Source organism: Mus musculus, chromosome 2 (genome assembly GCF_000001635.26).
Source record: "Mus musculus strain C57BL/6J chromosome 2, GRCm38.p6 C57BL/6J".
In the NCBI taxonomy this organism is placed as follows: Eukaryota; Metazoa; Chordata; class Mammalia; order Rodentia; family Muridae; genus Mus; species Mus musculus.
The window spans coordinates 102,609,008-102,633,889 of NC_000068.7; the positions used below are offsets into that span (position 1 = coordinate 102,609,008).

At 42.8% G+C, this 24,882-nt stretch overlaps 1 protein-coding gene across 2 annotated transcripts in view; it reads left to right on the top strand.

The window, feature by feature from the left end:
- Nucleotides 1–24,882, top strand: part of Pamr1 (peptidase domain containing associated with muscle regeneration 1) — a 93,103-nt gene that overhangs the window by 59,069 nt on the left and 9,152 nt on the right. For both annotated transcript variants that reach the window (XR_001781792.2, NM_173749.4), the window contains exons 4-6: nucleotides 855–969; nucleotides 2,555–2,772; nucleotides 5,829–5,936. Coding sequence is in view for 1 of the 2 variants with exons in the window: in NM_173749.4 (NP_776110.3) it covers nucleotides 855–969; nucleotides 2,555–2,772; nucleotides 5,829–5,936 (441 nt within the window). In the remaining variant the exon portion in view is untranslated. The remainder of the gene's footprint in view (nucleotides 1–854; nucleotides 970–2,554; nucleotides 2,773–5,828; nucleotides 5,937–24,882) is intronic.

The following is a 24,882-nucleotide window of genomic DNA, read 5'->3' on the forward strand; positions in this document are numbered from 1 at the left end:
GTGGGGAGTCCCGTGTGGGCCCTTGCGGGTGTTGGGCAAGACTCTGCTGGCAAGGTAGCCCGGGGCTCGAGTCTCGAGTCGAGCGGAAGGGATTTGTGCCCCAGATCAGACCCGGGTAGCCTGCTTCCCTATGTACTGCAGTCTCAAGTTCTGCGCGATTGGATTGGGGCAGGCGCTGTGTTCCACTCACCAGAGGTCTTAGGATCCCGTAGGGAGTCCCGTGTGGGCCCTTGCGGGTGTTGGGCAAGACTCTGCTGGCATGGAAGCCCGGGGCTCGAGTCGAGCGGAAGGGACTTGTGCCCCAGATCAGGCCCGGGTAGCCTGCTTCCCTATGTACCGCAGTCTTAGGTTCCGCGCGATTGGATTGGGGCAGGCGCTGTGTTCCACTCACCAGAGGTCTTAGGGTCCCATGGGGAGTCCCGTGTGGGCCCTTGCGGGTGTTGGGCAAGACTCTGCTGGCAATGAAGCCCGGGGCTCGAGTCGAGCGGAAGGGACTTGTGCCCCAGATCAGGCCCGGGTAGCCTGCTTCCCTATGTACCGCAGTCTTAGGTTCCGCGCGATTGGATTGGGGCAGGCGCTGTGTTCCACTCACCAGAGGTCTTAGGATCCCGTGGGGAGTCCCGTGTGGGCCCTTGCGGGTGTTGGGCAAGACTCTGCTGGCAAGGAAGCCCGGGGCTCGAGTCGAGCGGAAGGGCTTATTCAAATTTTCTAGATTAAGAACTATTAACGTCCTTCTTCCTTTTGTCCTTTCATTTTATGACTTTTGTGTCCTTTGATAAATGTGACTAAAACATACTTCTTTCATATTTCTTGACCTCATTATCTCTGTCTCAATCTTTTTCTTCTCTTTTCAGGATGTGGCCAGGTTCTTCGAGCCTCAAAGGGTCAGATCTTGTTGGAGAGCTATCCCTTAAACGCTCACTGTGAATGGACTATTCATGCCAGACCTGGGTTTATCATCCAGTTGAGGTAAGGGGCTGGGCCCAGATATAAGGCATATGAGCCTATAAGGACACTGGTGGGATGGAGGGCCCTGTGACCAGGGATGAGACACGGACACCATTCTCCCCTCCAGCATCATTTTGCCTCCTAGAAGCACTTCTCCTTTTCCTTCCAGGGGCATGTATGATTCCATCACTCATAAGATTTCTGAGGATGTGTTCTTCTCTAACCAGAGCTGAGGGAGGCAAGATGAGGCTAAAACCCCTGGTCCTGTGAGTTATGAGCTCTTAGTATTTTCCAAGTGAACCAATTCATGCCATCTAGCTTCCCAGATGGCTTCTTGCCCTTCAAGGGGAGCGACATGGTACCAAAAACTGAAAGGGAGAAGCCAACTAGAGCCCTTCCCAAATCCTTTCTAGAACCTGATACTTGGTATCTGGTATCCCCTCAACCCGAGGACCTGGGCTTGGGCACAATGCTCAGTGATGGGGCTTTCCTAGAGGAAATCTGGTCCAAGGAGCCAGTGAGAGGCTTCCTGCTTCATGGGCTCTGAACTGGATCTGTGGGGATGACAAAGCAGATGCTGACTGTTAATATTTCAGTAGTTCAAGGACCAAGACAAATGATAGTTTCAGAGCCTCTGAGGGTGTCTCCAAGACTCAGGGCACAAAAATAAACCTCTCCTAAAATAAAATATGAGATCTAGAAATGTGTCAGCTATTCAGGAGTCCCAGAGAAGCACAGACTCATAGGATCTCTTTCCACTTACTTAAACATGGGCCTTCTAGCCAGGGACAGCTGCAACAGTGACGGCGTTTGGAGGTATATCTAGAACGGTCTTCCAAAACCCATCCTCAGGACTCCATTTACAGCACCTACCGGAGCCACACTGCTCTGCAAGTCTGTCTTCCTGCCTGTAAAATAATCTCCAGGCCAGCCACAAACCTTTGTGTCCACTGTCACAGTTTTACCGCAAGCATCACCAATTCTCTCTGTGATGGGTCCTGGATCCTGCCTAGTCTTCTTGCTTCCACCTTGACCAACACTACCACTTCCATCCTTTTAGAGTGGCTACCATGATCTTTATACATTGGAAATCTGGCTATTACCCCCTTATTGAAATCTGCTGGTACCCAACTACTAGACTTACAAGGGCTGTAGCTCCCCAGAATGTAGGATAAAGCTAACCCATGGCTGGCATTAGTGCCCACTGTTTCTCCCTTCACTCACAGCCTTGCAGTAGTCTTCACTTTCTTTCAGTTCTGCATACTTGCCACACTCATTACCACCACCAAGACTTCTCCACTTAGAGATTCTCCTTCCTTAGACCACTCTTGTTCATGACAGTCACAAGTCTGACTCTATTGCAATACTTGAATCTTGGCTCAGGAGTCAGGCTCTCAGAGACGCCTTACTTGACAGTAGACATTTTTCCCCTCCATCTGAGTTATTTTCTACTCTTATCTGGTTTATTTGGCCCCTGTGACACGCTTCTTTCTTTATCACTTTTTTCTATATTGAGTGTCTTTGTGAAGCCATCACCTGACCTTGAACTCACCCCCAGGATAGACCTGGACCCACCCGCTCTTTCTGTCATCCTTTCCCCATGCAGGTTTGGTATGCTGAGCCTAGAGTTTGACTACATGTGCCAATATGACTATGTGGAGGTCCGCGATGGGGATAATAGTGACAGCCCTATCATCAAGCGTTTCTGTGGCAACGAGAGGCCAGCTCCCATCAGGAGCACTGGCTCTTCACTCCATGTCCTTTTCCATTCTGATGGCTCCAAGAACTTCGATGGCTTCCACGCTGTCTTTGAGGAGATCACAGGTAAAGAGCACAGAGACAAATTTAGTCATGGATGACTTGCTTCATAAAAGCGCTTTTCTATGTCTCCTTGTTCATCTTCATTCAAAGTCAGGATACCCAACGCGCAGAAGCAGCTTAGGCAGGGAGGAGACAAGAGGAACGATAAGGACTTTTCTTTTTTCCCTTCAGCAAAGCTCATTCAAAACTGGAAGTCTGAATTATGCCTCCTTCATGCAGAGGAGGTGATTGGGGCCCAGAAGGGCTGTGTTATATACTTAGAGCCCCACAGGTATGAAGGTGAAACCTAATTTTTTATTAAAGCTTTGGACTCTAACAATCATGTAAAGAAACCACTCGTGGAACCTTTGTAACCCAAGCTTCACAACTTTGGAAAGATTTTTCTGCCTTTGAAAGTCTCATTTTTTCCAAGAGATTAAAAAAAAAAAAACAAAAAACTGAGCTATTCTGTAAAGAAATTCTAGGAGAAAAAGCTAAATACTAAATAACTCAAATACTCAATAACTGCCTAAACCAGGAGTCTGTAAACAGGTATCAAAAGTTGTAAGTAACAGCCCATCCTCTAGTAATAAGTCCCACTTGTACTTAGACAATCCTAATTAAACTCAGTGGCTCACAAAAATAAACAAAACCAGTCATGAAAGTAGAAGGGTTTCAGTAAGACTAGGAGGGGGCAGGAAAGGCTGACGGGGTAAAAATAATCAAAATACATTATATCCATTGTGGAATAGTAAAAAAGTAAGAATTTAAAAATATTTATTTGGAGCTGGAGAGATGGCTCAGCAGTTAAGAGCATTGACTGCTCTTCTAGAGTTCCTGAGTTCAATTCTCAGCAACCACATGGTGACTTACAACCATCTGAAATGGGATCCAATGCCTTCTATGGTATGTCTAAAGATATTGACAGTATACTCACATACATTAAAATAAATAAATATTAAAAAAATAAAATTTATTTATTTTATGTGTATAGGTGTTTGCCTGCTTTTTTACAATGTTCATGCCTGGTGCTCACAGATCCCAGAAGAGGGCATCACCTAGGAGTACAGTTATAGACAGTTGTGAACTGCCATGCGGATGCTAGAAATTAAACCTGGGTCCTCTGGAAGAGCAGGCAATTCTCTGAACCCCCAAATCATCTCTCCAGGCCCAGAAAAAACATTAGTCTTAAAAAACAGTAGCAAATATCATTTACTGATTACTTCAAGAACAACTTCAATACTGTCCTCTCTGCTCCTATCTGGTTCTGTCTGGAGTTAGGGTTTGACCTTCTGGACAAAACACTGAATTCTAGGGAATAAGTTCAGCTCTTCTTGTGAACCTGGATGGCTCATATTTCCACAGGAAGCTTCTGCTTTAAGGTCAGTTTTCAAAGCTACTGAGCAAGAGTAGTGAGAGTATGGAGAAATGGCAGCCTGCTTACCCAGAAGGCCTTGGGAGGGAGATCTCATGTGAGGGTCTCAGGGGAAAAGGAGGTGAGAGGTTAGGGTTAGCATTCCTTCAGCCGTGCCCTTCCACCAAGACCAGCATCCTGGCTGCCGAGTCTTCCCCTCCTTGAAGATGGTTCTCACAGCATCCCTGTACAGTTGTACCTGATGGTCTGAGTGTCTGCTTCCTTTTTATGCTATGTCCCATGGGGCTGTGCAGGGAAAGATGCTTTACTGCTCAAGTGGAGGATAGTAAGCCTGTGACTAGGCTGTCATTCTGTAATGGCACCCTCAGAATAGACTGAGGAGACACAGTGGGAAGCATTTGTAGTTATTTGGAGCAAGCAGCCAGAGCTGGCAGTCAAGGTAGCCTGTGTGGAAAGTGGTAGCTCATTAGCCTGTGGCCCTGTGACTGAAGAAGCAGCTTCCATCTCTGAGGAGCACTGGCAAACAGCAGACAGGACCACCTCTTGTCCCTCAAGCACTCCCAACTGTCTGCTTATCCTTCAGTTATTCCCTCTGGCTAAGGTCTCATGTACCAAACCCACACTTCGAAATCTATCCTGCAGGCCCTGTATCCCGTTCTTTCTCCTCCGATATCTTTCTCCTTCCCCATTGAACTATGTCTTTTTCATTTTGTTCACTGCCCTGCAGCTCTTCTTTTGTCCACAACAAACTAACTACATATGCTTCAGGTTAAAGTCATTGTCTACTTTCCTTTCTATAGCCTTGATCTTGTAAATAGGGTCTTGTAAATAGGGAGTCCCATATACCTCTGTATTCCTCCAGGGCCCTCACTACTATTCCATTGAACCGATTCAAGGGATACAATGCTTCTACAAGCATAAATTAATTAGGAATGATGACTAACACATACACTAATGCTTCTCATTGGCTTTTGCAGAAAGATAAATGTCCCTAAGATACTCAGTGAACTACAGGTTCTGAGCTTCATTAAGATTTGGAAAGACTGAATATTATGTGTGTCCTTAGAACTTTGTGCACATTAGGCCACTGAAATAAGAAGCTGTGCAGTAAACAAATCCAAGCCATTACCTATGGAGTCTTGGGAAGTCTAAAGTAAGTCCCATTTGGTTCTGGCTGAGTGAACCAATGAGTTAATTAGGGTTTCTTGTAGGGACATTGGTGAGGGCTTCCTTACAGGAGCTGTGCCACTCAGGTAGCATCTGTCAGTTCAGGTGATGCTACACCACTGGAGTGGCCTTGCCAATTTGCAGGCAGCTACACCACTGAAGATTTTCTTTTTGCCAGCATTGTTGGCTGGTTGTATAACCTGGAGGAGGAACCTACTGATCCCTGTGGGAGAGATCCTTCATGATGCTTCTTTCATTGCGGCAATGGTCCTGTGGGTTCGCCTTATGCTCCTCAGACCACAGGTGGAGGCCTTGAGCACACTTCTGGGTGCATCAGAATTGCCAAACAGTACCAACGTCATTTGGCATTTAATAGCTATCTATGTATTTTTTGCACTCTAAAATCACAGCAGCATGAATTCAGTAAAAGGAACAAAAACATTGTAAGAAGTTTGCAAAAACCATGTTGGTTCAGATTCCAGGCTTGGGGAGGTGCTCGTTGTTGTTGGGAATAGTGACAGGTACCTTTCTATTTCAGCGTGCTCCTCATCCCCTTGTTTCCATGATGGCACATGCCTCCTTGACACCACTGGGTCTTTCAAGTGTGCCTGCCTGGCTGGCTACACTGGGCAGCGCTGTGAAAATCGTGAGTATGCTTGCTGGTAGGATTTAAGTGGGATACAAAGGGATTTGGGGGCTCACAACACTGTGGTTTCTTGGTGTCTTCAGTGGTCTGTCTGAGATGGCCCATCATATGGGCAGCTGGGTTGCAGTTGTTGTGTTCATGGCGTGTGTGTGTGCGTGTGTATGTGTGTGTGTGTGTGTGTGTGTATATATGTGTGTTCACATGCATGTGCATGTGTGTCTATAGAGGAGAGTTTGATGTTGGGTATTTTCTTCTATCCCTCTCTTCCTTATTTTTCTCCACTGAATCTGGAACTCATTGATCGACTAGTCTGACTAGACAGCAAGGCCATCTTCTTGCTTGTTTCTCACAGTGCTGGCACTGCAGATGTGTACTGTCATGAGGACTTTTAAATAAATGTAAGTTCAGGACATCGTGCCTGTACAGCAAGCAGTTCACTCACTGAGCCACCCTCCCAGTCCCCTAAGCCATATTCATTCCCTCCTACCTTTCTTTATATGCCTCTTTCTTGGTTTGGATGCTAGGGACTAAACCCAGGGTTTCATCATGCAAACCACATGTCTTTCTGCTGAGGTACAATTTTAGTCCTTGTGTCATGTCTTGGCTCAGCCGTTCAATCACTAGATCTTTGTTTTTTGTGGACTGTCAAAAGCAGAGGTATAACAGTCCTCAGTTACCTGAGGCCCTCCAAAATAATGGAAAACAGTAGAAACCAACTCAAAAAAAAAAAAAAAAAAAAAGGAGGCAACCATAATTCCCTTTTGATACTAGATTTGAGGTTTTGCCAGAGGAGAGAGGAACTTGAACCCACTGAGTTTAGTCATACATCTAGCAGGGCATGTCCTTTGCTTGGGAAGTGTCTTGTGTACCATGGCACCACAATGGCCCAGCCCTGCTGTGTGGTGCTGAGGACAATGACATTGGCAAAGAACTTTACAATCAAGACCAGAAATCATTTGTTATGGTGTCTGGTAACCAAGCTGTGTATAATGTGTGTCCTAGCAGAAATTAGAGGCCTAAAATTAGTGACGATGTCTACAGCTATCACCCTGCAATGAAAACCATGCAGAATGAGAGGTGCAGAATGAGAGGTGCAGAGCAACAATGGAGGTTTGGGGACAAGCAGAGGAGGATGTGCTAGGCAGGACTCCACAGAACAGATGAACAGATCCAGAGATGGGATGTGTGCAAGTAAAGCTGTAAGGACGAGCTCCCCACAGGTGCTATTATGGCTTGGGAGAACTAGCCTAGAAACGGAAAGAAGTCAAGCGAAAAGCAATTTCAAGAGAAATCCGAGGCCCAGTGCTTGGTGGTAGTGAAATAGGAAATGCCCGGCAAGGGTGCTGGGCTCTTCTAGCCACATAGCAATCAGTCAGTAGCCAAGGCTACCCTAGGGAAGGGGGCAAATGTGACTTGACTCTTACATGCTGTCTCAGCTTAAATGTCAACTTGACAAAGCCTAGAACCTCCCGAGAAGGGAGTCTCAGTTGAGGGATTACCCAGATCAGATAGCCCTAATGGCATGTCTGTGGGGGATTGTTTCCATTGTTAATCGATGTAGCAGGGCCCAGACTAGTATGCCTGGCACCAGTCTCTGGGCTGGTGTTCCTGGGTTGACTAGGAAAGCTAGCTAAGGATGAGCCCACAGGTAGCCTTCTCCCATGGCTTCTGATGTACTTCCTTGTCTGAAAGCGAGGTCCCTGCATGGAGGTAATGCAGTGTGCAGCAACAAACCACCCTGCTTTCTGGTTCCTGACTTGAGTTCCTGTCTTGATTTTTCTCAGTGGTGCACTGTGACCCAAAAAGTGCAAGAGAGATAAGTGTTTTCCTCCCTAGGTTATTTTTGGTTAGAGTGTTTTATCCCAGCAACAGAAAGGAAACCAGAACATATGCCTAGCTTCCTGAGCAGCTATGCAGTTCTGTTGCAGGAACCCAGGATCAGCTTCCTGCAATCGCACAGGCCACAGAATTCAGTGGGGGACATCAGAACTGGAGGAAGGGCTTCAAGGGCAGAGAACCAACAGTGCCTGCTCTAGTCATTCCTAACTTGCACATGCATGTCCTGTCCTGTGCTGTCCGGAGAGTTGATGTGTTTTTCAGCTAAGTGACTATTAGCATCCTTACAAACAGTACAAAGGGGAAATGCAATTTCCACAGTGGGTCTCTGAGCATGCCACTGTGTTCTGCTAAAAACCCTGCTTTGGCACAGCTAGCCTGAATGTTACTGGGTACGAGGCTTAGAAAATGATGTTGAGACTCATGGACCCTTCCTCATTTGAGGTTTCTGTGTTAAATACAGCAGATGAGAGGAGAAGGGCTCCTTCCTTGTCTCAAGGATTTGTATATACAGTCTAGATTCTCCACAACAACAAACTCTGAGATTCAGAAGGAGAAATGAAGAAAAGGAAGGCTTCATTTCTGAATGACTGGCTAGAATTTTGATAAATAGAGGCAACACTAGGAAAAAGAAAAACATGACCACATAAGCCTGGAGCCTTTAAAAAAACTGTTTCAAATCAGAAAAGTAAATTGTTCCAGAAGTTATGACTAAAGTATGCATGGGTAACTAATGAGTCAAAACTGGATTTCTCAGTAAAGTTATTCTACCAAAAGAAAAACAAGAATCGTAAAAAAATTGTAGCATAATGCATATGGATTATAACTTGATTCATAAATAGTCTCAAATTGCTTTAAAAACTAGGCAAGGCTAGGATGTAGCTCTGTGATGACGTGCGCGCCTAGTTGTGCAAGGTTTGGGGATGGATCCCCATCACTGCAAACAACAAAGCCACAAGTAAATAAAAACAAGCAAGCAAACCACCACCACTAGGGAGATAGATGGTCAAGGGAATCAGTTATCCATTTCCAGTTTTCAAAATACAGTTCAGAACCTGCAGCCTCCACCCCTCTCCTATGACTGTATAGTAGCAGCTGGGTAAAGAGCTGAGTGTGGACATCTCATCTGTCCCTTGCTAACATCAGTATGGGAAGTTACATTTGTATTATTTCCAGGTCTGCTTTTCTTGATAGGAAGTTCAGGGTGAATTCTAACATACTCAGTTGGGGAGACATAAAAAAATGCAGCCATGGCAGTTTACCTTGTTATTTCTGAACAGAGCTTAGACACTGGTTGTTTATGGCAGTCTGTGCATGCGGAGATCAGGATCCTCGGGGGTGGCACTTGTGTTTTCCCTCTGAGGATGTCAATGGGTTGGAACCACCTCCCCAGAGGGAATTCTTTCAAAATTAACGAGAAATGCAAGCAAACATTTGGAGAATCTCCAAACTCCAAAATACCCAAATTGGACCAGAAACTTGTTTTTTAAAAGCAGCTTCAAGGATCCCCAAAGCCAGCATGCATGAGAGTCCTGTCCTTTGTGGATGTGCCTTTAAACCTAGTCGCCAGCAAATACAGAGCCAAGAGGCAGAATCACGTGTTTCTCTCATAGTTGGTGTTATCTCAGATGCAGGTCTTACCATGTAGTGTGAAGAGAGTCCAAGTGATTGAAAACCTCTGGTAAACACCGAGTCCTTTCCCCTAAATGAGGTTTGTCTATGCTGCCATTCCAGACACAGTCCTTGACATTAGTCGTTCTCCTCATCTTTTATGTCTATGAATGGGAGTGGAATAAGAATAGATTTTTTTTACTTAACATTGGAAGAAACAAAGATGTAAAAAGTCAAATGGGGGCTTGAGAGGTTGCTCTATGGGTAAAGTGTTTGCTACCCAGGGGCAAGGACCTGAATTCAAACCCCCAGAACTCACATACAGCCAGATGCATTGGTGTGTGCTTCTGTATTCTCTGTGCTCCTGAGGGGATGTCAGAGGGAGAGACGGAATCATTCCTGGAAGCTGCTGAGCCTGGTCTATGCAGTCTGTGTACGTGGTGGGGATGGGGGTGGGAATGGGGAAATCTTGCTTCAAAGATGGAAGGCAAGAACCACTACTGGATTTTGTCCTTTGTTTTCTACATGTGCCCCTGACCTGTCCATACCCATTATACACAAATATACACATACATACATACATACAGCATATATGTCATTTTAAGTAGTTCAACAGTATCAGAAGTATAAAATAAAAATAAAACATTTTTCCTCAGTCATCTCTGTTTTCAGAGGAACCACTTTGAGGAACACGAGGTCTATCTCAGAATTTTTCTAAGATCTGCAAAGATAAGTTGGCTCTATCTAAATCGTACTTTAAACCAGTGATTCTCAAGTGGCTGAAGTTGCCCTCCATCCTCACACATAGATGGCATTTGGCAACCTAGGAAGAAGGGAACTTGGATCCAAACTGGGTGATGATGCATCCTGTGGGCAGAGGGAGCTGCTGAGCATCCTTCAAGACACAGGAGGCACACTGTTATGCAGCCCCAATGTCAGCAGTAACAAGGTGGGGAGACCCTATTTTAAGCAAACAGAGACTAAAGCACACCTACCAACTTTCAATGTGTTGTCAATGTCCACGTTATAGGTATTTTTCCAGACAAAATGATTGCGGACCATTCTATGGTGAATATGAAAGTATGCATTCATTTAATTCCTTAGATGGTATTAATATTGTTCTACATATTTTGTTATTATGAAGACGGCTATACTCCATATCCTTACATTATTTTGTTATTCATATGTGAACTGAATTCCCAGATTCTCTGAGGGTTCCTGTTTGTTCAGAGAACATAACATAATTATATTTTTGAGAAACATTGCCAAAAGGCCACTAGAAGATTTGCTTTTAGCTAATCTGATATCATCTAGGGTTGTAGGAATGGGCTCCTTTTTTTCTGCTGATTAAAGAATTAAAATTTAGGAAAACTTTGAAAGTCAAGCAAAGCCAATATTTATTTAAAGAGGACATTTTATTAGAGTTTAAAAGAAACAAAATTCCAGATCAGTCAAGCTGTAACTCTCAGCAGCTGTCCAGAGGAGGAGAATGGAGAAGAGAAATTAAAAAAAAAAAGAAAGAAAGAAAGAAAGAAAGAAAGAAAGAAAGAAAGAAAGGAAAAGAAGGAAAAGAGAAAAGGAAAGGAAAGGAAAGGAAAGGAAAGGAAAGAAAAAAAGAAAAGAAGCTATACTGTTTGATTTAAGCCATCATGTAGGAAAGGTTAGGCTTTGTGAGTGATTCAGAAAAGCAGGCAGACTGTGTGCTCTTTAACATTAGAGTATGTTAGGGGGCAGGGATTCTGGGAAGGAAAAGTATAGACAATCGTTAAAGGGGCAATTGTTCTGTCTATTGCCTTAGCATGGTTTAAAGTAAGTATGCCTCTAGGAGAGGTACCACCTTCCAGAAAGACGATCCTTAGCCAGGTGATTAACCAATCCATCAGTGTTAATTCTTTTATACTCAGGGTAGCTTGAAATGTTGGGGCTCCATCCAACCTGATGTTTCATCGCCTTGGCCATAAGTAAATAGTTTACCCTTAATGGGCCTTCACCACCGTTGCATTAAGTCTGCAGAATGAGCCCTAGTGCGACCAACTGCTCTTCAAAGTAAGATCCGGGACCTGTATTTGTCAGACTGGAAATGGATTCCTATTCAGAGGAACCCATCCGTCTGAGGAGAGAGTTCCTGATTAGATTCATGAGGTTTGACTTCATTTCAGTGGTCAGGAGGATGCCAAAGCCCCTGATAGAACAGCCTGTAGGTGTTTATCCTCCTAGCCTCACCTTCCTTAAATCTTTCCCCAAGATGGCAATCTTTCCCCTACTCTCCAGTGACCTTCTCAGAAACTTAACTAGGGGAAATGGCCCCTCCTTAGCCTTCAGGCCCAGCTAGCCTCCTGCCAACCCTCAGCGACCTCCAGGATCCCCGGGCCACCGTGTGAGAAACCAAGGCCCTTTCTTTCCTCTGAGGGTTCCTGTTTCATTGTATAGAGCACAAGGACAAAGTAAGTCTTCTAGTAAATGGTCCGAATCTTGTTTTGAAAGAGTAAAGAGTGAGAGATTCATCGCCTGCTCCAATTTCCATGTTGCCTTTGTTCCTCTGGCCCAGTTGACAGAGCTGAGCTCTCCCCCTGCATCCTAATGAAGTCCGATGAAATGGGCTAAATCTTTCAGTCACAATGTTCACACTGCAAGCTCTGACGTTCCTTGGAACAAAACGAATCGGTCCTCCCCAATTAAAGTAAAACGGTGAATCTGAACTCATTGGGGTTTTTGGAGTCTCAGAAGATTTCCCACTGGTCTGTCCCAAGGACCAGGGAGAAAGAGCAGGATGAGAGGCCCACTTTATTCCTGAGCTTCAAAGCAGCGGCCCGAGTTTCTCATCAGAATGAGCCATTGGGAACTTTGGGAGGGTCCATGGAAACAAGGATGCTGACGCAAAGAGAATGTAGGAGACCCCTAGTGGGCAGCAGCTGTGTCCCATCATAGGTGGGCAAAGGCAACAGCCATGTCTTCCATCATAGATGGGTAAATGGATGTGGTGGGATTGATATAATCCATCCAGAGATGGGCAGGTGGGGCAACTTAAAAATGGAATCACTCACTACCTTTTTTTTTCAATTCCAAAGACTTCTCTTATTCTGAACATATGGGAACTAGATACATCTTTGTCTAATGGGAGATGGTGCTCACCAGGGTGAAGGTCTAAGGTGAATGACTTTGGATAGACTGTGAGTCTGCATTTCCCAGCCTTGAATGAGTAATTTAACATATATGAGCCTCCATTTTCCCAGTTAGAAACTCTAAAAAAATAGTGCTAGGTTATTGTGGGGATGAAGCTTAGTGATTCATGTAAGACAGATTTGAGTGTTAGGAGCAATTGTTTCCAAATTATGATTATTAACACCTTTTAACCAAAATGCCATTTAAAATTTATGATAAAGTTACGTGAATGAATCACGAAAATATTCCACATTATTTATAATGACGAGTGATGACAGTAATGTAAATGATACATTAGGATAGGGTCTTACTAAGATTAGGTACATAAAGGGAAGATGGGCTGTACTTTAGACCTTTCCTTTTTCCATTTTATAGTAATCTAACATCATTTTGTTTTTAAATCACATTCTTCTTGCCTATATATCTAAAAGATTTTTAAACTTTTTTATTGAAAATAGATTCTTCTTTCATTTAATACATCCTGGCCACAGTTTTCCCTCCCTTCTCTTCTCCAATATATAATTAATGGACTACTACATGATATTTCTATACATGCATAAATAGATTGTTGATCATTCATTGGTTATGTCTATCTACTCTGTAGCCCCTTTCTTCCTTCCTCTGTCTCTTATTTCATGTAGGGTAAAGTTCTAGAGAGTTCATGTGATGGGGCGAGTGGTTTGTTAGTCAGAGGTTAGCAAACAGTGTCCAAATCCCAGAGAAACAGGTGACGGCATAGTAATTACTCAGTAGCCGAACTGCTCCCACAAATGTGGAATGGAGCAGACCATGTGGGACGGGCCATCTGCTGTATGGTTGCTCAGGCTCTCTGTCCATCTGCCTGTCCCTTATCCTGGCCCTTTTGGCTTTTGCTTTGGCAGCTGAGGTCCCTGAGTAGGACTTAATTCAGGAGCAGAGTTTATACAGGTCCTGGTTTAAAAGACAATCCATTAGAGCTGGTATGGGCTGCGTGCCTACAGAGAGCAGGGACACCAAAGAATTAACCTGAAATGGAGACAAATATTTCTGCAACCACAGCCCCAGATGAACTCCATCCCTAGACATAGACCACAAAACTCCTTCTTAAAGGCCTGCCTTTGAGAACATTCTTTGTTTGATCCTCACCAACTTCAAAAGGTAAAAGCATCATCGTTGAAAATTCCAAGGTATTCTTGTTGGTATCCATGTACTAAAACAACAGTTTTCCTTGAGATAGGGTCTCACTATGTCACCCGGGCTGACCTCAAACTTGCAGTCCTCCTGCTTCAACCTTCAAGATCTAAGATTCCAGGCATGCAGCACTGTACCTACCTCTTCTATTCTCTATATGAGTGTGTTTGTGTATGTGTGTGCATGTATGCTCATGTGGTATATGCATGGGTTCTCATATGAATATGCCTGTGGAGTCCAGAAGTCAACATCTGGTGTCTTTCTCAGTCCCTCTCCACTTTATATTTTTGAGACAGGGTCTGTCATGGAAATAGCTCACTGCCTGAATAGATTGACTAGCCAGTGAACTTTTGAGGATCTGCCTGTCTCCACCCACTAAGTACTGAGTTTACAAAGTGCATTACCATATTCAGATGGTAAGTGGGTGCTGAGGATCCAAACTTAGGTCTGTATGCCTGTGTGACAGGCACTTTAACTGGCTGAGATAGCTCCTCAACTCCCCAGTACCCCAGTTTTCCTATACATTTTAAAATTCCTTTTTTTAAAAGATAGATTTCACTTTGTAATCCAGGCTGGCCTTAGAACTCATTGTATATCCCAGGCTGATGTATAACTCTCAGAAGTCCTGCTTTGGGTTTCCAAGTACCAGGATTATAGAGGTGAGCAATTCTATATTCAGCTTGTCTATTCTTAATATATCCCAGTCTCTGGGCTTCACGTCATTTTATTCACTCAGTTTTATCAACATTACAGCACAATGGCTACTTGAATCATCGTCACTTTACAGATTATAAATGTTTTTGGATACCTATTAAACTAGATACTGGGGAAAATAGAGGTATATGATGTGCAGTGTCTCCTCCTTTTGACAAAGCCATACAACACTCTTAACCTGAGAGCTTTCCTAGTACAGAGGAAAGGGTCACATGTGGTAGATTTCCTGGTAAGGACTTTCACTAACAAGAACTGTGGTAATGGTGATGAGGATTAATCAACGAGAGTCTCACTGAGAGCCCAGGCTGGCCTTGAACTCAAGATCTTCCCACTTCAGATTCCCCAGTGCTAATATAAGACACCGGGTACAGAATGCCTCTTATATGTCAGACACTGGATAGAATCTTCAAGGACTGAATGTACTTGGCACCTCAGGACCCTTTTGCAAAGTAACTCTCATCACACTCAAGGCTAAGCAGCAGAATTGTCCAGGGATGTTCATAGTGAAATTTTCTATATTTCGAAGAGTTGACTCTGCTAATCACTGGGAGATACTTCACCCAGTAGTTTAGAGTTACTATCTGTGTGTGTGTGTGTGTGTGTGTGTGTGTGTGTGTGTCTGTGTGTGTGTGTCTGTGTGTGTGTGTGTCTGTGTGTGTGTCTGTGTCTGTGTGTGTGTGTCTGTGCACATATGATATGTCCAGATGTACATGTGGAGGTCAGAGGTCAACTGTAGGTATCTTCCCAGGTGCTAGCTTGTTGTTCAGAGAGTGTCTTCCATTGGCTTTGTCAGTTTGCCTGGGGTTACTAATTGGAAAACCCCAGGGTTCCTCGAATCCCTTTCTCCCTGGTGCTCTAATTACAAGCATGTGCAACATACCTTTTCTATGTGTGTTCTGGGGCTCGAACTCAGGTCGTCACACTTGCATAGCAAACATCTTATTTACTGAGCTATCCTCCCAGTTCTATATCCATCTTGACCATGACTCAAAAAAGTCCCTAAAATTTGGGGAAAATTAAGAAAGACTATTTCTGCCAAGCAGATAGAGCAACAGGTCTATTGCTTCTCAGATCATGTAAGTGGCCCACTTACTCTATCACAGGTTGACTTGGGACAAGAAATTAAACAACTAAGACTTTCTGAAAATTTGTCAATGTTGACTGTCTCTTGGACATGGGCAGTTTTAAATAGGCCATCCAAGTACCGGAAAGTGCTGTTTGAAAGACACAGTGTCCCAGAGGCCCAAGACAATACTGATTAAGATCAAATAGCCAATTAAGCCTCAGTGTCCAAATTGCTGCCAGATGAATCAATAGCAGTGTGTGCCATCCAAGCATAACTTCACATGGGTAGCACCTCCTTCACACCCACAGAGGGCTGGAAACCATGGAAAAAGCAGAGTTCTGTTGGTTGGAAAGGGATAAAAAGGGACTTTGGTGAAGTCTCCTTTATCAGCTGGTGTCATTGTTTCTGGTTAGTGATGACCTTTGAGAGAGTACAACACATGTGCTTTAGTCCAGAAGCCCCAAATTCAGCCATGCAGCCAGCAAGAAAAAGTGTGGAAGAGAAAAGAGGCCATCATCCACTTGTCTCTCGGCGTTGGTTTTGTGTTAAGTCGGGCTTCAGAATTCACAAAGCCTCAGTGAGAACTTTAATGCCGTTTCTAAACAGAGCCCAAACTGTCACAAGCTGTTTCCTTGCTTTTGGTGATGAGTGAGATTGGGTAGATATGAAGAGGATGCTAAGAATTGAAACTAATACCCTCTGTCCCAGGTCCCATCACAGAGAGAACACAGGATAAAGATGTCTATTGATGCTAGACCTGAGTCCTTTGTTACAACGCTCAGGAACTCTTGTGGAGAATGAGTACCAACTGCAACCTCAGTGGGTAACCAGGCTGTCACAAATATTTCATGGCTAAGATTTGCCAAAAGACAAATATACTTCTTCATGCATTACAATGTGATTCACTGTAGACCATTTGGGAAATCAAGAAGAGGCGACCGAATAATAATTAATTTAAAATAATAAGTAGAATACAAACAATAAAAATTAGATGAAGATGGTAAGGAGATTAGCCAAAAATCACCACAAGTTTATCTAGAGGTGTAAACATTTATTTTATTTCGACTTGAACTCCTTTCTGCTCTCTATATGTATATACTCTCCTATGTATATGTGTGTGTATACATGTGTGTGTTTTATATCCAAACACACACACTCTTTCTCTCTCTGTCTAACACACACACACACACACACACACACACACATGCACACACACACACACACTCATGATTATATGACTGTGCAGCTGAGGAGCCCCACCATCTGCTCTCTGTAGAGACCCAGAAAATCCAGTGATGAAGTTTGAAGGACAGAGAGCCAATGATGTGGCCATGTGAGCTGGGAAACAGAAGGCTACAGGGCCAGGGCTTCTCAAACCTCTTGGAGCTCATAAAGGACAGCCTATTCCCTGGATGCTGGACAGGAGACTACAGCGTTCGACTCTTGCTGTGCTGGGTTTTGGTCTTCTCTGGTTCCATTTCTCTTTTCTATGGAAATGTTTAGTCTATGCCAACATTAGAAGTACAGAACCTTTTGGTTGCACAGTGGCTCGTATGTCTATGATGTTGCATTAAGTCTCAAAAAATACTTTGAGTTTCTGAACAGCAGTGAGACTGTAAAGATTATTGGGACTTAAGAAATGAAGTGAATTTATTTTGTATTATAAGATGGACATTAATGTTTTAGGGGGCAGGAGTGACATTGTATGGTTTAAAAGTGATGTTTGGGTGTCAGTTGATAAGGGGATAGATTATTATGGTTAATAAATTAAATCATCATCTGCTTATGCTTCTAAACTATTGGATAAGCTTTTGATTAATGTTAGTCAGTAGTAGTATGTATTTTAGGGTTTTGTTATTTGAAGGGTACTCAAAACATGAAACATCTTTATTGTTGATTTAAAGACCTATTAGACTTGAGATTATTTTTGAATGAGTACACCTATACACATGTGCACAGACAGACACTCAGATAAATGGTAGGTAGGTAGGTAGGTAGGTAGGTAGGTAGGTAGGTAGATAGATAGGTAGATAGATAGATAGATAGATAGATAGATAGATAGATAGATAGATGGATAGATAGATAGTAGATAGATAGATAGATAGATAGATAGATAGATAGATAGATAGATAGATAGACATACTCTTAAGGTCATGGGAATGAGTAGAGGCCACAGCAATACTTGTAGAGAGAGGTAATATTGTCTCTCAAAAGACTTAATATCTTCTTAAAGATTATCCAAAATACCATTTAGCATTTTCCAGTCAGTGTGGTAGATAGATGCTCCCATGATAGGAAAGTGTTTCTGAGCCTCTTTTCAATGTCAGACCTTTACACTTGTGGACTTGTGCCTGATACATTGGTCCCACTGCCCTGCCCTGGCTAAGAGATGGCACAAATGTGATAAAACTGGGAATTCTGATGACAAGTCCTCAGTACTCATTCTGGGCAGAACATCTAACTTCGACCATTTCACTTGGCTTTCTATCTGTACATTCAGAAACTTTCTTTCGGATCACATAGCTGGCTAAGTGGTACTAAGGCAGTTCCAGCAATTTTACCTAATGGAGTGAGCCTTTGTTGCTACTAGACTACTGTGAACTTCTGCTGTTGGCTAGAGTTTGCTGAGGTCCTTTATACCTTATTCAGATTCACCTGGAACCCCCATGGTTACCTTACTTATTCTCCAGTTAGCGTGCTATCTTTTAGTGTGATTTTAGAATAAAAAAATCAGTCGCAGGCAAGCTGGTGCTAATGAAAAAGGTGAGTATATTTACTCCCACACCCTCACTTGTTGTATCTTCTTTTTCTCTGTCAGTTGAGTTGAGTCAGTTAGCTTAAAGAAGTTAAACTGAGTTTCTTACAGTGACAGCCCTTATACATCTAATTGAACTCCTAAGATTTTCTTTATTCTGATAGGACTGGGGGTTGAATGTAAGATCTTATATGTGCTTGGGAAGCACTCTGTGATTAGGCCTTATGGCCAGACCACTTTCGTTTTTTATTTTGAGACTGGGTCTAAGTTGGGCTGACATTGAACCTCCTCTATAGTCCAGGCTAGTCTGGGACTTTCAGAGTTCCCTCACTCAGTTTCCCGAGTCCCTGGGATCACACGAGGCCTGGCGCAGGATTTACTTCATTGACAAAGATTTTGTTTGGTAAAATTCAGACCCAAAGAATAAGTGGTAGAGATCACAAAGAATAACTTGATGGAATGCCATGAGTCCTTTTTATTTGCGAGTGCTTAAGTGAGGCTGTGGAGAGGCTGGGCACACAAGAGCCTTTAGAATAAGCCAGAACCAACACCACTTGTATTTCTGTTTTGAAAAGAAAAGAAAAAAGTCTGTCTGCACATATGAACTCACAGCAGTAGCACAAGACCTGCACAAAATTGAGACAGCCAACATTCCAGCATGGATGGGGAAGTGCTCATGAAGTCCCACCACTAGCTGAGACGCTATTGATGGCTGATGGGGAAGGAAAATGTTTTATTCAGGGATGCAGCCCCTGAAAGGCTACCCATGCTCCAGTAGATGGTCCTGTACCCAAGCACGTACAAGCAACACTAACCATGAGAGAGAGAGAGAGAGAGAGAGAGAGAGAGAGAGAGAGAGAGAGAGAGAGAGAGAGAGAGAGGCAGAGAGACAGAGAGACAGAGAGACAGAGAGACAGAGAGACAGAGAGACAGAGAGACAGAGAGACAGAGACAGAGAGACAGAGACAGAGAGAGACATAGACAGAGAGACAGAGAGAACACATACAGTTAGGAGGGAAAAGTGGTGGGGTTAGGGAATAGGGAAGAAATTGGAGGGAAGGGAATGTGGAGTAGGCTTGATCAAAATGCATTATATTCATGTATGTATTTCTGAAACAATAAAAATGATTTGAAAGGATGCACATGAGTAGGGGGGTCACTCATTAAGTATTATGTGATAGCTCAGCCTCTCAGTCCTCAAAGACCGACATGAAGAAGTTTGGGAAGACAAACTAAGTGGTTCTTTGTTCTTGAGCAGCTTTTTAACCAGGCTTCCTTAAAAATCTGAACTTACAGCTTGGAGGTCTAAGAAAAAGGAAAATGCTAAATATTCATAGAAGATTAGTGTGCCACATTAAAATTCTAGATTCATTCATAAAATATATTTCCTTTGTGGACAGGAATATCATATGATAATGATATAAGGGAAAAGGGCAGGTTGTCTTTCTAAGGCTGGGCTCTGCCCCAGGGCCTGCTAACTATCAGGGAATGGTGAGGCGGTTCCAATATGAACTTCTTTCTGTCATAGACTATGTCACTTATTGCTCAGAGGACACTAGAAAGCGGTGCTATTAGTGTGCAGCAAAGAACCACTCTTCCTGGAGACAATACTGTAAGGTCATGACATTCTGCATAATACTGTCATCTTCATGTCCACTTCTTATAGATCTCTGACCTTGGTCATCTCAGCTGTCAGAAGTGATTCTTACTGTACAGAAGGGAGAAAAGCTATATAACTGTATCCACTTTAAATCAACTTAAATATAGCACTCAGATCTATAATTGGGACTTCAGTATTGGTCATTGCAGGGGCATTCTTCATGCCACAGACTGTATAGGATCACATTATGTAGACAGCATGAAGCTATCAGGGCAAATCCTAAGCAAGTCTTTGTTATTCATCTTGAGAAATCCCATTGTCTACGGTACCTGATCCCTTCATGTACAATAGCTTGGCTGAAATGGATCTGGCTTCAAGCATGAGATTGTTTATGGAGGCTGAAGCCCTTCTCTAAGGGTCTACCCGCTATTTTCCTATCCATGTTCCTCATTGCCTAGCTATGCTAATGGCCCTGTGACATTGCCTTACTAGACTCCCATCACTGTCTGCAGAGCCAAGAAGGGAAGGCATGAGAGGCCCTGGTACCAGGGGCTAAGAAAACAGCAATGCTGGGATAGTTTCTCCTGGATCAGCTTTTGTGATTCAGTTTTTGTTAAAGGATGCATTCCCAGGAGCAGCCAGTAAGGGAACAGAAGGGGAAGAACTCAGTCAAGAGCGTTTTCAAATCCTGATCCCACAGGGATCTGGAAAGAGAAAATTAAAGTTCAAGGGATATACCCATCGCATTGGCAACCTTTGGTTGGATTAAAGGATGAGACAAAAATCACGATCATTTTCAGCTCTCTTCAGTTGGACAAGCTAGTTCTCATACTTAAGGACAGTCCGCTGAAGGATGCAGGTGCCAGCTGTAGGCAGCAAGACACATCTGGAGAAGTACAAGGCAGGTCCCTTGTGTTGCTACAGGGATACAAGAAGCCTGTGGGGGCTCCTGTAGAATTCAATGTGAGAGTACTTACAAAGCTGTAACATGTGTGCCTGTGAAATGGCATCATAACAAACCACATCATACAGTGCTCTTGGGGGAGGTAGGGACTAAGAATATAGACGGTCTTTAAATGTTCATCTGAAACAATATTCCAGAGAAGTGCCCCTCTGGTGACAGTTTTGTTCATGAATTAGCATATAAGGACATGCTCAATTTAATGTGTTTCTGTCCTTAGGCTGGGTATCAAGAGGAACAAGGCAATGTGCCATTTATTATTAATCATGGGATATTCTACTTAGCAAAGCAGGGCTTCTAGCTCTTTTATGCCAGAGATAGAGATATTTTAAATTCTCTATTGGCTTTGTCTGAAATATCTGCACCTCTGAGGTGAAATGAGACATGAAGCCCTTGAAAAAAAAATCAAACAGAAAAGACTCATGAATCTGTCCAATTGCGGAAATACAAAGGTTTCTAAAAAGAGAGCACACAGAGGATTGGAGATTGCTTTGAAGCCTGTGGGAAGGACCTGTGATGAGATGCAATGGTCTGTATACCTACCGGGGGATGTCTAAACGAGGAGAAACAACAGTGGAGAGACTAAGTCTTTTCTCTTCAAAAGCATCATAAGCAGGTGTTCAGCTTTGGAAAATACAGGGAATGGGAGAGAAGAGACAATGTCCAGGTGATGTTTGATATAGGGGTGAAAATTTAAGGTTTCAGTATGCAGGATTAAAACTATGAAAGTAGAAACACTGCATGCGGTACCCCAGAAGTCTGGGTCTACTTGAGTTTGGAAGCCCATCATTGCTTCTGTTCCAGTCTCCCTTTCCTCTCATGCAGGGACATAAATTTACATACATATTTATTTATTTTCCTATACACATTTATTTTCCTATCCATTTTCATCTTTTTGACCATTTAAGCTTCCTTATGATTCTTGTAAGTATTCTTTCAGCTTATTAGTACTCGTCAGCCTCATTGGATTTCCTATTAAATTATCCACTGAATTTTTTATTTCATCGTTGTACTTTTCCATTTTAGACTTTTCCTGTGGTTATATTTTAAGGCTTATAGTTTTCTGCTAAAGTTATCCATCTTGTCCTTGGTTTCCTTGAGGATATTTGGCATAGATATGTTTTAAAGTGGTATCAGAAAACAACATTACCTAGAGCTTTATGACTCTCCTTCTTTGGTCTGTGTTTCTTTTGATTTTCAGTTACATGGTCTTGCCTTCCCTCTTGGTCAGTTGTGCCTGCTACAATGGAATGACATACACTGAATGATTAATGTTTATTTCTCATAGTCATAGAGGCTAGGAAGTCCAAGATGAAGACACTAGCATTACATGACTTGACTAACGTCTAGCGAAGACCTACTTCTTAATTTATAGGTGTTGCAATCTTGCTGTCCCTTTACATGAAGGAAGGCAGGGGAGAAAACTCTCTGGGTTCCATTTCACAGAGTCAGTAATATCACTCATAAGGGTTCTATCCTCATGATCTAATTACTTCCCAAGCATTCTACCTTTGAATGCTATACTATGGGAGTAGTTAGGATTTCTACAGAAGGTTTTTGAGGGAGACACAGGCATTCACTCCATTGAATCATCACTTAGAAGTATGCTTAGCTTCATCCTGGTGACATTATAGATAGAATGACTTAAGTCCACTAAGTGTTCTCAGAATTTTCCATCCTAAGGTCTCACCAAGTTTCAGCTGCTCAGGCACCTGTGGATTTTCTTAGTTCAGAAATAAGATGTGCTATATGAAAATTTTACATATGATCTGATTTGACATATGTCATTTGGTAAGACATATACACTGAAGAATTGTGGTAATAGAGCCATATCCTCGAATCCTGGGTAGAGTTGGTGATATATTCCAAATCAGCTTCTCTTTCATTCTTATTTTAAAACTTTCCCAGTGAGAGACACAAATGACTTCAAAATTATAAATCTTTATTTTCTCTAAAAGTTCAGTGTTCAAACCCACAGCAAATGTAGCAGATGTACACACCCTGAGGGCCCATCCCATGAAAAATGAGGATGTGAGGATCTATTATACCGTGAAAGTGCCTTCTCCAAGGAAAGAGGACAAGCTCTCAGGCTTACCTATCCAAACCATCAGCAGAAAGGATTTTTTTACCTTTTGCTGAAGCTGATGTGACTACAGTTGAGATTTTTAATTCTCTGTATTTCGGGACTAGCATTAAATCCCTCCTGTCTCTCTTGGCCATAAACAAAGCTCAAAATAGATGAAGAACAACACTTATAAATACTCCAACTTCAGCTCTTACATTGACTAATTGGGCACAGATTTAGGTAAAAGCCACAGCTAGGCAGTCTAGTTGGGAGGGGCCATGGCTAAGTGAAGAACTAACTGTCCCATGTAGGCAAAGCAGTGCTTATCAACTCTGGGCTCCAATCGATTGTTATTATATGGAAGCATAGATCTAAGCATTTCAGTCCTGAATCATTTGAAAGGCCAGTAACTCGACTTTAGCTCTCCCAGTTTTTAATGTTATGACTAATTTCACAGTTTTAAACATGTATGTGGGATACTCTGCCTTTCATTATAGTCCCCAGGCCCCAGCAGTGGACTTTTGGCTGTGTGTTCAGAACTGAAGCATCAGTACTGGGTGAAGGTAGCTTCACGTGCTGCTTCCTCTGCTGTTTCTCCCACACCGGTGTCATTCCCAAAACACAGCACTGGGGTTTTCTGAGTCCACTTGAGATGTTAAAACTGCACTTCCTTGTTCTGGCATCTCAAGATTTTTGAACAGCTTGCTCAGTGAGGTCCCTTTCCTTACACTTAAAATAGGAGCTTAGGGTTTGCTCACAAGAGGAGTTGATTGTATTACATAACCCCAAGGCACACAGACTATGACTGATCTATTACCATATGGCCCGTCGATAGTTTTCAAGAAAAGTCAAGCCACTCATTTGGATGGTTCTAGAAGTCTTCTCAAGTGGCATATAGAAACAATATTTATTCATTTTTGATTTTGGATAATTTAGAGGTATTATCCAAATAGAAATTCTCTTCTGGTCTGAGAGCAAGTAAATAAGTTGCTGGAAAGGTGATTGGGGCAGTTATCGGAAACAAGGCCTGTTGAATGTGCGATTGCTTTATTTGGGGACTGTTCCAGAGAGTGAGCCTGTGCCTTGGAAGAAATGACAGGAAAGAAATCAGGGATAAGTGCTGGAGAGATGGTTCACTTGCTGATATTGTAGAGAACCAAGGTTCTATGGGTGGCTCTCAACAATTTAGTTCAAGGAATTTGATTCCCTTCTTCTGACCTTTGTAAGCACAAAGCACACACGTAGCACACACATATATGCAAACAAAATGTACATACACATAAATAAATATTAAAAGAGAAAGAAACAAGGGAAACTAATAGAGCCATTGGTCCCAAATTCAGTAATAAAAGGCTCGATTTTTCACGAGTTTCTCTGTCTTTTCCTAGGCTTGTTATATTCATTACGGTGTCATAATCTGTTTCACACAATTATGTTACTTATCCAGGCCATAGCTAAAATGTTCTGGATAGCTTCTGATGCCATTTCAACGTTGTCTCTGTCCTGTAGGAATGAAAGAATAGACATTTCTTTGTTATGAATGTTAAATGAGCAGATAAAAGCTTTTTTTTGGAGATTGGGGAAGGCTGTTAAATCTACAATTATATAGTGTTGTTTTGTTTGATTTTATTTTGTGTGTATGGTGTTTTGACAGCATCTATGTCTGTGAACCACTTACTTGCCTGATTCCCGAGGGCCAGAAGAGGGCGTTAGATCCTCCTGGAACAGAGGTTATAGACAGTTGGGAACTACTATGTGGATGCCGGGAACCCCAGTCCCCTGGGAGAACAGCCAGAGTGCTCTCAATTCCTGAGTTATCTCTCCAGCACTACCTGGTACCCTGTACCCTGATTGTTTTGTTGTTGTTTGGTTGGTTGTTTCTTAAACTAAATGTTTCAGCATACTGTTTTCTTTCTGGAGTTGAAATCTAAAGTTTAAATCCATTTTACATATATGTTCTTGATTCAAATCAATTCTACTTTCTGAGTACACACTCTAAACAGGAA